Source organism: Anopheles cruzii, chromosome 2, assembly GCF_943734635.1.
Source record: "Anopheles cruzii chromosome 2, idAnoCruzAS_RS32_06, whole genome shotgun sequence".
Taxonomy (NCBI): Eukaryota; Metazoa; Arthropoda; class Insecta; order Diptera; family Culicidae; genus Anopheles; species Anopheles cruzii.
This window is the reverse complement of record NC_069144.1, coordinates 35,089,387-35,103,413: the sequence shown is the minus strand read 5'-3', so window position 1 is coordinate 35,103,413 and position 14,027 is coordinate 35,089,387. Positions and strand designations below refer to the sequence as shown.

The following is a 14,027-nucleotide window of genomic DNA, read 5'->3' as shown; positions in this document are numbered from 1 at the left end:
TTATTGAAGAGTGTATTATGGTGTGAAATGAGGTGAATATTTTCCACCATTCTTCTGTTATAGGTTATTTCGTGTATTAAAAAAGCTGGCTGGAGCATTAAATTATAACGAAATCGAGTAGAACTGAAATGAAAAACATTGATAAAAGGTTGAAAATCACTTCTACTAAAAAAGGATTACTTAGGACACACTGTTCTATGAAGTTACAATAAAACCAATAAATGGGGAATGAATATGCTATTTAGATACCACAATGAGGTCACGGAACAGGTGAACGAAAAATCGGTACGTGCATAATTGCTTCTTTTCACTATTTAAAACAAAAACTAAAGCATTGAGGCTCGAGCAGTTTGAATGCGTGGATAATGCAATATATCCATGAAAACGTTGGACAGTTAGATATTTTCTCGGTAGAAACTAGAGAAAAGAAATAATCTAATAAACATGATTTATGGGGAAGACAGCTATCGAAAATGTACTGACTGTGCACTCTTCGCATTCTTTAGATGTATGCTTTTAATCATCGTAACGGCCGTGGCACATTCATGTTTTGGAAATAAATAGCAAGATTGTGCAAACAATCGGCCAATAGATGATTATTTTATTAACGAACCAAATGCGTCGATAGTTGCTATTGCATCTGTGGGGGACTTACGGTTATAGCCTAACCGCAAATATCAAATCATAAGAACCACATGCAATTATGCACAATGCTAGATAAAACAGAAATTTAAGAATAAGACTGATTACAAAACAACAAATAAACAAAGGCAGAACGAATCTTTCGGAATCAATATTCACTTAATACACGGTACGCATGGATCGTTTCGTAAAAACCGATGATTATTGCACGGTTTTTCACTTTTTTGTATTGGTCTTCACAACACCCAAGGACATATTTCCAACATTTTCTTCATCATAGTAATTCATCCCTGTCTTACTCGTTTTCTTCCTCATCATCATCGTTGGAGCTGATTCGGAAGTAGCGCAGCTCGTACAGATCCTTGTCGTTCGACACAACGCGGATCCAATCACGGAGACTGTTCTTCTTCAAATACTTCCTGGTCAAGTATTTCAGATAACGTTTGGAGAAGTGAACGTCGGCATTGACATACACCTTCATCTTCTGGCGCTCAAAGGTAACGTTGTTGCCGAGGTTGCCGGTCTTACCATTTACCTTAAAGCGTTCCTTCAGATACTTTTCCTGCAAAGAGTCAAGAGTACGTTCAACGACGATTACGACAGAAGCAGCGTCGAATGTATCGAAAAAGGTGCTTCCTTCTCAACACTTACGAAGTCCGCCACATCCATAATGTTGTCTTCGGCAATGTTGGTACAATCAATGCCGAACCGCAGATGCTCGCGCTTTTTCTTGGAGGCATCCTTTCCGCGCAGGACTTTCTTGCCTCCTTTTACATGGGAGGCATTGTTGCCCTTTTGACCAGGCTTGGTTTTGACGGCAGCGACAGCTTTCTCCTGAAACAGATAGCAAATGGACGTGAGAATATTGCCATTCCAATCAAGTAAACCGTAACCTATGAGCCCGACACGAAAGTACTGTGAGCTGTTGTACACAATGACACGTGCATGTTCGTGATGCCCTAAATCCTCGATTTTTTCTATTATCAACGCATCGCACGAATCGAGGCATTAAATATGATGAACAAGCATATTGAAAGAAACACATTTCACTCAAACTTGCGATCGTTTACTGAAGGATACATAGAAATTTTTACATTTATTTAAACTTACCACTGGAGCCATGGCTTTATCCGGCGACAGCTGAAATAAGAAGGAGTATGACAAATGTTTTTTCGCAGTTGGTAACACTGAGACACGATCTGACATACTCAGGTTTGACAGTCTGACAAGGTTTGTACAAGTTGACGAGTTTAAGTGGTGTTGTCGAGTCCGCTGAATAACTACCACCGGTTATGAATAGGTTTTGCTAGAACTTTATTTCTATTCGCCAGAAAGATTTAAAGAGCTGCAGAATTATGTCTTCTTTCCACAACTCGTGGTAGCGAACTGCCCTTTTAATCGTGCGCGATCGTGCCCGCTTCTGCTATCTTTCGGTGCTGTTTTCATCTATTTCCCCTAGATGGCGCTGGCTTGATCTCTTAGCTGTCACCGATGGTGAAGTACCAATCGTTATCGGCAACAGGGTTTGTTTACAATTTATCGTAGCGATTCTGAGTTCCGGTAAAAACGTTGTTCGTTAGTTAGTTCGACTGATCACTTATTATTACCTCTAAAAGATATGCTGCGGTACAGAGGTGTGAAACAAGCCCTTGATGCAGTATCACGGCTGGATGCTTTCCCCAAAGTGAAGGAAGAATTTGTACAATCAACGAGAGTCGGAGGAACGCGTATGTTTTTTTTTCCACGTTGCGGTGTAGCAGTTAAACATTTTTCCTACAGCTTTCGAATTTTTCGACCTTACAGTTTCCCTGATAAGCCGACTGGTGATCATATTTTTAGTGTTTTTTGAGGTATCTTACTATTTGGACTCTCGATTGATTTTTACCTTTGTGCCGGATACAGATTTGCAGTCGAAACTGAAGGTGCAAATTGATCTGACCGTAGCGATGCCCTGCAAGTGTATGTAAATAGCTCACCTAATCCAACAAAACTCATCCTAATAGCATATGTGTCTTACGTGGCAGCGATAGGAGCAGACATTCTAGATTCGACGAACCAAAATGTGTTTTCGTTCGGAATGCTGCAGGAGGAGGACACTTGGTTCGAGCTTTGCCCCAGCCAGCGTTTTCATTTTGACTATATGCAGCATCATAATTCATATCTTCGCAACGAGTATCACTCAATAGCAGAGATTTTATACAAATCGGACCATGCTGTGGTTTACAGTATGCCCGAACGTGCGATAATACCCACGACGCCGCACGACGCATGCCGAATTCACGGTGTTCTCACGTTAAACAAGGTACGTTGACCTGAGAAATTCGTGACACACATCCGCTAACGTTTCATACTCTGTTATGTTGTTAGTGGAAAGGTTTCCTTGTACACCAGGTGTGTGGATTGAAATTGTCCGATGTCGTCGATGAAAAGAACACATCAGTTTTAGGAGAGCTTAAATATATTTTTTTCGAAGTAATCACCATTTGATGCCAAACTTTTCACCTACCTCTCAGGCAATCTATTAAAACCGGTGTTCGTTGTTGTTTCGTTGCCATGTTGGTCCCATTTCTGTCTTCTTCCGTCAATGCAAAAGCTTAAACCAACCATTTGTTGTCGGTAGCGATCTGCGCATTCCTTGTATTTCCATATCTAGCGTGGCTCCAAATGAGTCAGGACCCGGTTCTTAGAGAGCGCACGTTCCATGAACAGTCGTAATCGGGATCATAGTCTTTTCCGTAGCGTAGTTTGGTCATCCAGGTGTTTGGGTTTCTTTCCTTTGTGTAATATTACACTTTTCCTGGCCGGGATTGTTGGCTCCTCGCCAAACCACCTGTTAGGGTCCCTACACCTGTTAGGTCCTTTGGGGGACCACGTTGTTGAGTCCCGCGCCCACTCAAAGCTTAGCCAAGTGTTCGACAAAGGACGTGTGGAACTCGTATACCAATGCTGGAATATTCGAGAAATATGTTGGCGCTTTATACACCTTTAACGTGTTTAGAAGGAGTACTGGTGGAAAGCCTATGCTATCCTTCGAGAAGCGTCGGTCATTACAGAGCGAATGATGTACCTCTGAAAGTAACATTTAAACACCAACCGGGCAATTTCAACTTACACACTTGGCATATATTGTTCTCCGCTTCAGTTTTATAGGGAATGAATGGTAGTTACTGATAGGAGTACCATCGTTTTGAAATCGTTTTTGGTTTATTTTAGGTTGCCGGAAACTTCCACATTACCGTTGGCAAAACGATTCACTTTTCGCGTGGTCATATTCATCTGAATAGCATTTTTGCAAACACGCCAACCAACTTTTCGCATCGCATTAATCGTTTTAGCTTCGGTGATCACACCGCTGGAATTATACATCCTCTAGAGGGCGACGAAAAAATCTTCGACAATGGTATGATGCGCCACGATTAAACAACACACACATTACAATATTTATGCAATACTATACAATAGTTTAATGTTCCCTTTAGGTCAGCTGATGATGCAGTATTTCATCGAAGTTGTGCCGACGGATGTTCAAAAGTTTTACTCGCAATCCAAAACATACCAGTACACGGTGCGAGAGAATTTTCAGCTGATTGGTAAGAAAACAAATTGCTCAATAATGTTAAACAATAACCAAAGGTTGTATGTAAAGCATACGTAACATAGATAACCCGACCTTCTGGTACGCTTATCAGTTGTTAGTCACCAAGTTTGAGTTAAACGTTTGATAACTATCTCTTTCCGGTACCGAGCTATGTGCTTGCTTATCGCTGTTTTCGAATCATTTCGTGAACAATGTGGGTGCATGATGTGTGTGAACCGTGGACCGTTTCAGGTCCGTGCAATTATTTCCGGAGTCGATTGAATTCTACCATATTTTGTACCATTTTTTTTTATTTTAAATTTTGTTATCTTTATGTTTTGTTTTTTTAATTTTGCTACAGTAACATTAAATTAGTTTTTCTTACGCATGTACGCATGGACTGCTTCTCGAGGGTAATTGTTTCGGGTGTCTGGCGTCGTCAGAACAGCAATGATGCACTTAAGCAGAATGACGCCAGAAGAGATTACGAGTTCAATATAGATGGCTTCGAGAGTTCTTGGTACATTGAAATATATGATGTATGCCACCATATGGCCGACATATTCGTGGATCAGTACAGCAGATACAGAAAGGGCTCGCTTTTTTGGTGGAAACGCCTCGGAAAGCATAATTTCTGAGACTGGGAGCATGCCAAAAGTGTTGAACACTTCCGCGGTTATGTAAAGAAAGGGTGGTATCCACGTTTCAATGAAATCGTAAGTGGCTAAAATAATGCCAAGCGCGAGCATGAAAGTTCCGGTAAAAGTGGACGATATGCCATACTGGAAGCGCCGCGGAAGTAAGTCAATGATAAAAATAGCAAGGATAGAACCACAAAACTTGCTTAGCATCAGTATTGACGGTGCCCAGTTATGACTGAACAGTGTCAGAGAGAACATAAGAGACATCAGCGACATTTTGGCCATGTTCATCGAATAGTTGAAGAACAGTAAGCTGGCCAATTTAATAAGGATTGTCAGTTGTAAACGAAGGAAATTACCCTGTGTAAGAACGATTGGCGAAAGGCTTTCGCTCTCCGACGCGAGTGTTTTTATGTCTTCGAACTCTTCAATTATGATTCTGTGCCGGGCGGGTGGTTCTCCGCTGAAACCGCGTAGCTTGATTAGGTTGTTTCTAGCTTCTGATTCGTTGCCCGACGTAGTAAGGATGTGGATAGGAGATTCGATCACAAGGAACCATGTAGGAAAAAGCGCGAAGATGCTCAACGTGAGGATGACAATACCGACGGCGCGGTTTGCCTCCATGTTCGGCTCGGCGAAGAAAATCGGGGTTGTAGTCACCATAGAAAGAATCGTAAACAGCGTGATTCCACCAATTATGCTAGAAACCAGCACGGCCACAAGTTTTCCGCGTAAATTTCGCGAGGCAATCTCACCAACGTAGATGATCGACACAACATGGCAAATACCGTGACCAAATCCTGTTTGGAATGAATACAAAAACGAGTGTCATAATGTTTGAAACGCTTTCACAATTAAATTGGTCAGACACATTGATATGCTGTCACACACACCTGCTATAATACGCGTGGCTACGGTGGCACCATAAGAAGTCGGCATGGCCGTGAAGAAAGTTCCGTTGATTATGAAAAAGAAGGCAGAAAGCACTAGCCAGATTCTCGTGGGGAGAAATTGTTTTGTAGCCCCCACGATGAGTATTATGAAGCCACAGCCAGTGAAGAACGAAAGAATCGCAAATCGGAATTCGTGCACCGAAATTCCTACCGCCCAGCTGTTTCCGCTCATGTAGAAGTGCATAATACTCCATCCTATATGCATTCCTCCACAGAATAGCAGCAGCACGCCTACAAATGCGTAATACCGAAAGTAACGAAGATCACAGGAACGCATGAATGAACACTCACTACTCAGAATGCAGGACAGTTGTGTACCGAGCCCCGACATGTTGTAATCGACAACGAAGATAACGGGGTGCGTACGCAATGGATGTAACGTAACTAATGCGATGTGCAATTGAACTTCTGAACGGCACTGATGCGACTAAGCGTGAAGACATAACTCTTGTTTACTTCCACGATATTTGGCACATTTAACCCGTAATCTGGCTGATTGCTTATATCTTGTAATCTTGATCATTACTGGCTATAAAAGAAAAAGTATTATCTGTTATCGCAGAATTCGCTCGAAGGGTTGCTTGCTGCAGGCCAAGCTTTACACTATTTATCAGTTTTTTTAAATTGGATTACAAAAACACAACCTTTGCGTTTATGAGCATTGTGAAAAGTCGTTTATTTTTTCTTATGCATATACGCATGAACTGCTTCTCGAGGGTACTTGTTTCGGGTGTCTGGCGTCGTCAGAACAGCAATGATGCACTTAAGAAGAATGACGCCCGAAAATACCAGGGTTTTAATGTAAGTGTTTTCAATTGTGCTCGGTACATTAAAGTATATGATGTACACCACCATATGGCCAACATATTCGCAGATTAGTATAGAGGACACAGACAAGGCTCGCTTTTTTGGTGGAAACGCCTCGGAAAGCATAATTTCTGAGACTGGGAGCATGCCAAAAGTGTTGAACACTTCCGCGGTTATGTAAAGAAAAGGTGGTACCCACGTTTCAACGGAATCGTAAGTGGCTAAAACAATGCCGAGCGCGAGCATGAAGGTTCCGGTAAAAGTGGACGATATGCCATACTGGAAACGCCGCGGAAGTACGTCAATAATAAAGATAGCAAGGATAGAACCACAAAACTTGCTTAGCATCAGTATTGACGGTGCCCAGTTATGACTGAACAGTGTCAGAGTGAACATGAGAGACATGAGCGACATTTTGGCCGTATTCATCGAATAGTTGAAAAATAGTAAGTTGGCCAATTTAATGAGCAAAGTCAACTGAAACGGGGGAAAGTTTCCCTGCGAAAGGAAAAACGGTGAAAGGCTTTCGCTCTCCGACGCGAGTGTCTTCATGTCTTCGAACTCATCCATCAGCGAGGGTGATTCCATGCTGAGGCCCCGTAGCTTTATCAGGTTACTTCTAGCTTCCGATTCGTTGCCCGACGTTGTAAGGATGTGGATAGGAGATTCGATAACTACGAACCACGCAGGAACAAGAGCGAAGGTGCTCAACGAGAGGATTACAATGCCGATCGCTCGGTTCGCGTGCATATTCGGCTCGGAGAAGAAAATTGGGTTTGTAGTCACCATAGAAAGAATCGTGAACAGCGCGATACCACCAATTATGCTAGAAACTAGCACGGCCACAAGTTTTCCGCGTAAATTTCGCGAGGCAATCTCACCAACGTAGATGATCGACACAACATGGCAAATACCGTGACCAAATCCTGTTTGGAATAAATACAAAAACGAGTGTCATAATGTTTGAAACGCTTTCACAATTAAATTGGTCAGACACACTGATTTGCTGTCACACACACCTGCTATAATACGCGTGGCTACGGTGGCGGCGTAGTAAGTCGGCATGGCCGTAAAGAAAGCGCCGTTAATTATGAAAAAGAAGGCAGAAAGCACTAGCCAGATCCTCGTCGGGAGAAATTGTTTTGTAGCCGCCACGATGAGTATTATGAAGCCACAGCCAGTGAAGAACGAAAGAATCGCAAATCGGTATTCGTCCACCGAAATTCCTACCGCCCAGCTGTTGCCGCTCATGTAGAAGTGCATAATACTCCATCCTATATGCATTCCTCCGCAGAATAGCAGCAGCACGCCTACAAATGCGTAATACCGAAAGTAACGAAGATCACAGGGGTGCATGAATGAACACTCACTACTCAGAATGCAGGACAGTTGTGTACCAAGCCCCGACATGTTGTAACCGAGACCAACAATGGCGGTGATGCGAATGGACGTGACGGCTGCGATTTATAATTGAACTAATGGACGGCACCGACAAGACTGAGTGAAAAGGTAGAATTTCCCGTTTGCCATTACGATATGCGGTACGTTTCATTCGGAATCGGGCAGAGTCTAATTCCTTATATCTATCTTTTAATCTGCACCGGAGCTTGCAACAAAAGAAGTAGAATCTGTTATCGGAGAATCAGGTTGGTTGAATTTAGCCGGTTGCAGCTAAAGTTTATATCTATATGAACCACACAAAACAACTACTAAATCCTTTTCGCTTGAACTCTACCGATAAAGCGAATCGTCGATTTCAGCTGATAAAGTAAATCACAATCGCATAGCTTGTAGAGATATATTTTTCACGCGAGCGGTACTCGCAGACCAAGGTGAAATGGTCCGTGAATCGATCGGGCCGTTTTAGCAACTTCTTTCCACATTATTCTTCATCACCCAAAATGACGCATGTCGCGGGCGCTGTGCTAAACCCCCCACATCGTGCACAGTGCTGGTATAACATTTTTTTCACTCTTCTTTATCGTCTCTTTTGTTTTGCTTCAGATATTGATAAGGGAATGCAAGGCGTCGCGGGCATTTACTTCAAGTACGATATGTCCGCGCTGCGGGTGATCGTACGCCAGGATAGGGACAGTATTGCACAGTTTATCGTCAGGCTATCGTCGATTATCGCAGGTATCGTGGTAATTTCGCGACTGCTCAGCAAAGGCATGCACCTGGTTGTAGAGCTCTGCTGCAGAAGCAGCGGCGCGATGAAGGAAGATGCGGTCCTGGTGCCGAATGAGAAATTCCTCAAAGGGTCCATCGTCGTAAGTTAAGAACGTTGAGGGAACCTTCTTAAAACGAGATGAAGAATTTAGTAGAGTTTCGTTTCGTTTATATTATGGTTAATAAACGAAGATCTGAAATAAATTGTATGAGTGCGATAAAGTGGGTACTTGTAAACCATATTTTTCTGTCGTGTAAGATTATTCGGTCGTATCGAAAGAAAAATCTAATTTAACACAGTAACAGCAAATAAAAAAGATAGTGTTAACCTAATAAATTGATGTCTGATGATACTTTTGTTAGGTTTTACATTTATCGGGGTTGAAACATTGTTGCAATGAAAAATCTTTAAATGCATATAAAATAAAAGTATCTTCGACTGAGTATGTTTTATATTCAATTCCTTCCTTTCTCGTAGGAAGGGTTCACAGTGCTGCGTCAGGCGTTTAACGTTTTATTCTTTTGAGACTTACGAAATTTGTATGGCTCTGATTCACCTCCCTCATATCATATAAAATCATCACATTCGAACCATTAATAAACAATATAAAAAGTTTTTAAACAATTTAAGATCATATTGTTATTGGTCCAGATATCTATAGAGTTGTACTGTTTTTGCTTAGATTAAATAATATAAGGCTGGGGAAAAAGTAATCGACGTTTTTCACTATAGATGCCTTCAGTGATCGATATCTTGTGAAGTATCGATCGTACAGTTTTAAGTTTAGGTTCGTTTTAAAGCTGATACTTTACACTTAAAAAAATGCTTTCATTGTTTTTCGTTTGTTCCATTCATTTGTGAGTTACAGGGTGTTAACAATGGAGGTCAACTAAGAGAAAATTCGGTACGTTTTACAGTTTTTGTCCGATAAAGGTGAAAATTCAAGCTAGGCCGCTGAAATTTCGCATGGTGTTTACGGTGCCGATACTTTAACAGCTAGCTGGGTCAAATTGTGGTTTCGTTGACACGTTTCAGTTATTTTTTATGTTAAAGCCTAGGCAGACACGTCATCGAAAATGTCGATAAAATCAAAGAAATAATCAAAGTAGATCGGCATGTTAGTAATCAGAACATCGGCCAGGAGCTAAAGATCAATCATCGAACAGCTTAAAGCCATTTGCACAAAGCTGGATTTACAAAGAAGCTCGAAGTTTGGGCGCCACCCTATTCACACCAAAAAACATGATGGTTCAAATTTCCATCTGCGAAGTTTTGGCCAAACGGAACGAAATCGACCGATTTCTTAAACGGATGTGCACTGGGTATGAGAAATGTGTCACTTACGACAAAATTGTATGAAATCGGTCTCGGTCTAAGCGTGGTGAAGCAGCTTAACCGGTGGCCAAACCAGCAATAACGGCTAGGAAGGTTCTACTGGGTATATGGTGAGACTTGAAAGGAACCGTTTATTATGAGTTGCTTCCGTGTGGCCAAACACTAAATTCAGATCCCTACTGTCAACAACTGCACCTTTCGAAGCTAGCAATTGATCAGAAATGACCAGAATCGGCCAACGGAAAAGGTATTGTGTTCCACCAGGACAACGAAATGTTACGCACGTTTTTAGGGACTCGCTAGAAAGTCTGAGAGCTTGGTCGGTAAGTTTTAATGCATCCACCGTATGGTTCGAACCTTGCACCAAGCGATTGACACCTTTTTCGTGCACTACAAAATTTCCTGAGTGATGAAAACCTGAGATCAAAAAAGGATTGTAAAAAAGGATTGCTCGAGTTTTTCGCCAATAAAGAGTAAACTTTTTACAAGAGAGGCATTATAAGCCCATCTTTGGAAAGATAACAAATTTTCCAATAAAACGGTATATATTTGAAGCAAATCGGACAATTGGAAGCATTTAAAAAAAAGTTTTGAAGTACACGCAAAAAACGTCGATTACTTTTTCCCCAGCCTGATATATTATTTATAAATATATAAAATGAAAGAGAGAGAGAACGAAAACAAATTTTGTTTTATTTACTTACTGTTACGCGTTATTCCCAGTTTCTGTTCTTACTCCCAGTTCTTTATTAAAGTGAGTGAGAAATTATTCGCCTTACACTGATCGTTAATATGTATTCGTTCTCCCAAAACGTTGTCCAATGCTTGGGCTGCACATCAATTGCACCGCGAACACGTGGCAACAAATCGTATCGTTCGTGGTGCTTCCAGGTCCAATAGCGTGTTCTCACCGGTTTGACACGAAAGGATACATTGGTTCCCGCGGAGTTTGCTGTACTCTGTGACTTTACACATTTCATTTGGATTTGTGACCGAGGCCACAAGATACATAGCACCACAATGTACTGGAACTGCGGGTCAATTTTGGCACGGATTACGTTCACCCTCCCATCGTCCATCGTCCAGCGCAGGTGTTGGAGCTACCGCTTTCCATTAGGTCGTCCACAAGGGTGTGACCTTTGACTGCCTTAGGCTCGGGATACCCGAGGTCCGCAGTGCTTTCGAAGCGGAAATTGTGAGGGTGGTTGAACCGCTTCACGGCAAAACTTTTCGCAGGCGTCCGGGTTGAAGAAATCAATGCAGGTGGCGTGTGGGGGACAAACGAATAATGACTGCAGGGTAGTATATTTCTCGTCGTGACCCGGCAACCAACCCTCCACGTGAGTGATTCTAATTTTACACATTTGTCAATAAAAAAACAAACCCCTGATTCCCTGCCGCTGTCCGGTTAAAGCGAAGATTCATGTTTTGACGCATTTTCGGTAGAACATATTGCGACCTGTACCTGGCTATTGGAGGACACAAAATATATTATAAAAAAATCGTCTGGTGCAGTAAAAAATGAAAATATAATATCAAATAGATCATAGGGCAGATTCGAAAAAAGTCAACGGCTTGCTGATGAGTCACGGTCGTATTTTTAGACCGGAAGCGGCAGGAAGCAGCCCTTGTAACGGCAAGCGTGACCCTCTCCATTCGGCGTCAGTGGCGGCGGCGTGTTGTTTGGAGAGCGCGACCGATGAGAAACGAACGCGCGTTTCGGCAGAAAAAACGGGTCGCAACCCGGTGTTGTCGTCACAAGGCGCAGCGGGGGGGTGCGAGGGCGGTGCGAAGAATCCTCATCGCCGTTGGGCGACATTTTCTCACCACCACTTGCGGCAGCAGCCAAATTGGCAACAGCACTCGTGGAGCACAGCACAGGGACACCATCAGCGGCAGCAAAAGCAGAAGTAGTAGTAGTAGTACTACTACTACTACAAGTATAGACAGAGAGACACTAGCTACTAGAAGCCGTTCTCGGTCATCGCAGTGTGCTGAAGAGCGTCCGATGGAAAACCGTCGTCCGAAGAACGCGTTTTTCGTTGGTGACGAGATGGTCTAAAACTCGGCTGTGGTATGAAAGGTAATTTTGTGTCTTAAAACATCAGGCCAAACAGTCGGTGTCATTCTTGCGCGACTCATGTTCTTCAGTGTAGTGGGCCACCGATGTGCAGTTCCGCAGCCATGAGCAGTCCCAGGGCGATGGGTAGTTTCCGCAATTTGTGTTTCCATTGAGTGCCATTACTGAAATGTTCTGCGATTTCCACGTGCTCTGAAGGGAAGCACCACGAAAGAAACGGATTGCTCATGGAGCAGATATTGGAATTTCATGGCGAAAGCATCCGAGGCGGGCAACATGAGAGGTTTTTGTCAGGACGACGACGAGAAACGTGGTGAATAATTAGAAGAGAAGGCTACAAAACAGGAGAGAAAATCATCGAAACACAATCTGACGGCGACGACGGAGACGAAGTCCACTGCCGGAAAGGATACCAGTAATCTCCAGCAGCCAGTACGGTAGTGCAGGGCGAAAGTAGTGAGATTGTGACCACGATAAGAGTGAATTTGGGAGAGTATAGAAGTGAGTAATCATTGTTCAGTATCGGAAATTGGCGAGAGTGCTTGCACTCGCGGCGTTTTCCTAGGATCCCGGTCCTCGATCGGGGCTCTCGGGGTGTTGAAGTTCCCCGTCTCGGATTCCCCCGAGCAGGGCGCATGCCTGGTGCTTCCTGTGGTCTTCAGCGTTTCGGTGAAGTGTTGTGTGCGTGCAAAAAGAGTCAGCACCGTCGAGCGCCACCATGCTCCCGGATGGACATCCGGAGGACGCGAATGGCCACCCTTCTGAATAGAGAGCCTCGCCAAAATCCGTTGAACAAGAAAAACAAATGCCACCAAACAGCTGCGCGGGCGGGTTACAAGTGGCGTTCCATCACAGCCACTGACCGTCGGCGGGTCCAGGCCTAGTTCCGCTAGGCAAATCTGTAAATCTGTTTTGGAAGTTGATTCAAAGTCGGTGTCGGTGTTCCCACGGATTGCAGAACGTCGTGAAACGGTTGCGGTTGCGGTGTGTCCGTGCTCATTTTTCGTGCGTGCAAACAGTGTGTGTTTGTGGGTGCGTACGAGAGTGTGTGTCCATGTTTAGTTTTGTGTGGACATTTCTCTCGCTCTCGAACGGCGCGAACGAATGGTTGATGGTGATGGGCCCATAAATCCTGAGTGTCGACTGCTCGCAGTCTCGGTGGACGGACGACAGTGTTTCGATGGGTCGGTTCTATTTTAGTTTGATTCTTTTTTCGGTTCTCATATGATGATGCCATATTCGTGGGGGAACCGCGTAGCACATCGCTTATCGCCACCCGTATCACGCTAATGAAGTAGTAAATAACGACGTCGTCGCCCCTCTTCTGCTGAAACGTGTCTGCGGCCAGTGTGTTGTGTTCGGGAAACTCTTCCAACAGCAATCTTCCTGACACAATCGAATGGGCAATATCTCGTTTGGAAGCGTAATCGAACGAGGTAAGCAATTGGCCGTTGGAGTCGCGATCCAGTGCAGGCAGGCAGGCCCGAAAGCCCTGCCGCTATCGTCAATGTGAAGGACACGAAAATGTGCTGCAAAGAACTAAGTGGAGTGTGGTAACAGGACGACGACGAGGGTTCATATTATGTAAAGGAATTTCGCGATTTGCTTCGCTTTGCGAAAAATTGGCCACATCTAGATCACGTTTAGGCCTCCGAGTAGCTAAAGCTATGGCAAATTGCTACTAGAACTTAAACTGTTTAGATAACTTCCGCTACGAAATCAGTATTTCAGCGGCGCGTCAGTATTCTAGCAAAATGGCTGAATGGCTAGCAGTTAGAAGCAAACAAAGTTGCACGACGGCAAACAAGCAGAGTGACACGGA

The 14,027-nt window shown here is 43.5% G+C and overlaps 4 protein-coding genes across 5 annotated transcripts in view; 2 read left to right on the top strand and 2 right to left on the bottom strand.

Moving 5' to 3' along the window:
* Positions 1 to 822: 822 nt before the first annotated feature.
* LOC128277426 (60S ribosomal protein L22) lies at positions 823 to 1,784 on the bottom strand. The gene is made up of 3 exons (XM_053015880.1): positions 1,753 to 1,784; positions 1,294 to 1,476; positions 823 to 1,204 (listed from the first exon to the last, which is right to left on the bottom strand). The coding sequence occupies exons 1-3, from the start codon at positions 1,762 to 1,764 to the stop codon at positions 938 to 940; spliced, it is 462 nt and encodes a 153-aa protein (XP_052871840.1). The 5' UTR covers positions 1,765 to 1,784; the 3' UTR covers positions 823 to 937.
* A 431-nt stretch (positions 1,785 to 2,215) lies between these two features.
* LOC128278086 (endoplasmic reticulum-Golgi intermediate compartment protein 2) lies at positions 2,216 to 9,029 on the top strand. Its single transcript, XM_053016741.1, has 6 exons — positions 2,216 to 2,369; positions 2,446 to 2,601; positions 2,667 to 2,944; positions 3,856 to 4,042; positions 4,122 to 4,232; positions 8,625 to 9,029. Exons 1-6 carry the CDS (start codon positions 2,261 to 2,263, stop codon positions 8,897 to 8,899), a joined length of 1,116 nt encoding a protein of 371 aa, XP_052872701.1. The 5' UTR covers positions 2,216 to 2,260; the 3' UTR covers positions 8,900 to 9,029.
* Positions 6,489 to 8,030, bottom strand: LOC128278085 (uncharacterized). The gene is made up of 3 exons (XM_053016740.1): positions 7,991 to 8,030; positions 7,640 to 7,930; positions 6,489 to 7,546 (listed from the first exon to the last, which is right to left on the bottom strand). The coding sequence occupies exons 1-3, from the start codon at positions 8,028 to 8,030 to the stop codon at positions 6,489 to 6,491; spliced, it is 1,389 nt and encodes a 462-aa protein (XP_052872700.1).
* A 3,114-nt stretch (positions 9,030 to 12,143) lies between the features above and the next one.
* LOC128268780 (dipeptidyl peptidase 4) overlaps positions 12,144 to 14,027 on the top strand; it is a 13,582-nt gene continuing 11,698 nt past the window's right edge. Inside the window, exon 1 of one of the 2 annotated variants that reach the window (XM_053005997.1) lies at positions 12,144 to 12,208. The gene's annotated coding sequence lies outside the window, so the exon portion shown is untranslated. Of the gene's footprint in view, positions 12,209 to 13,608; positions 13,642 to 14,027 lie in introns of those variants that run through there. The other variant, XM_053005994.1, reaches the window with a different exon arrangement.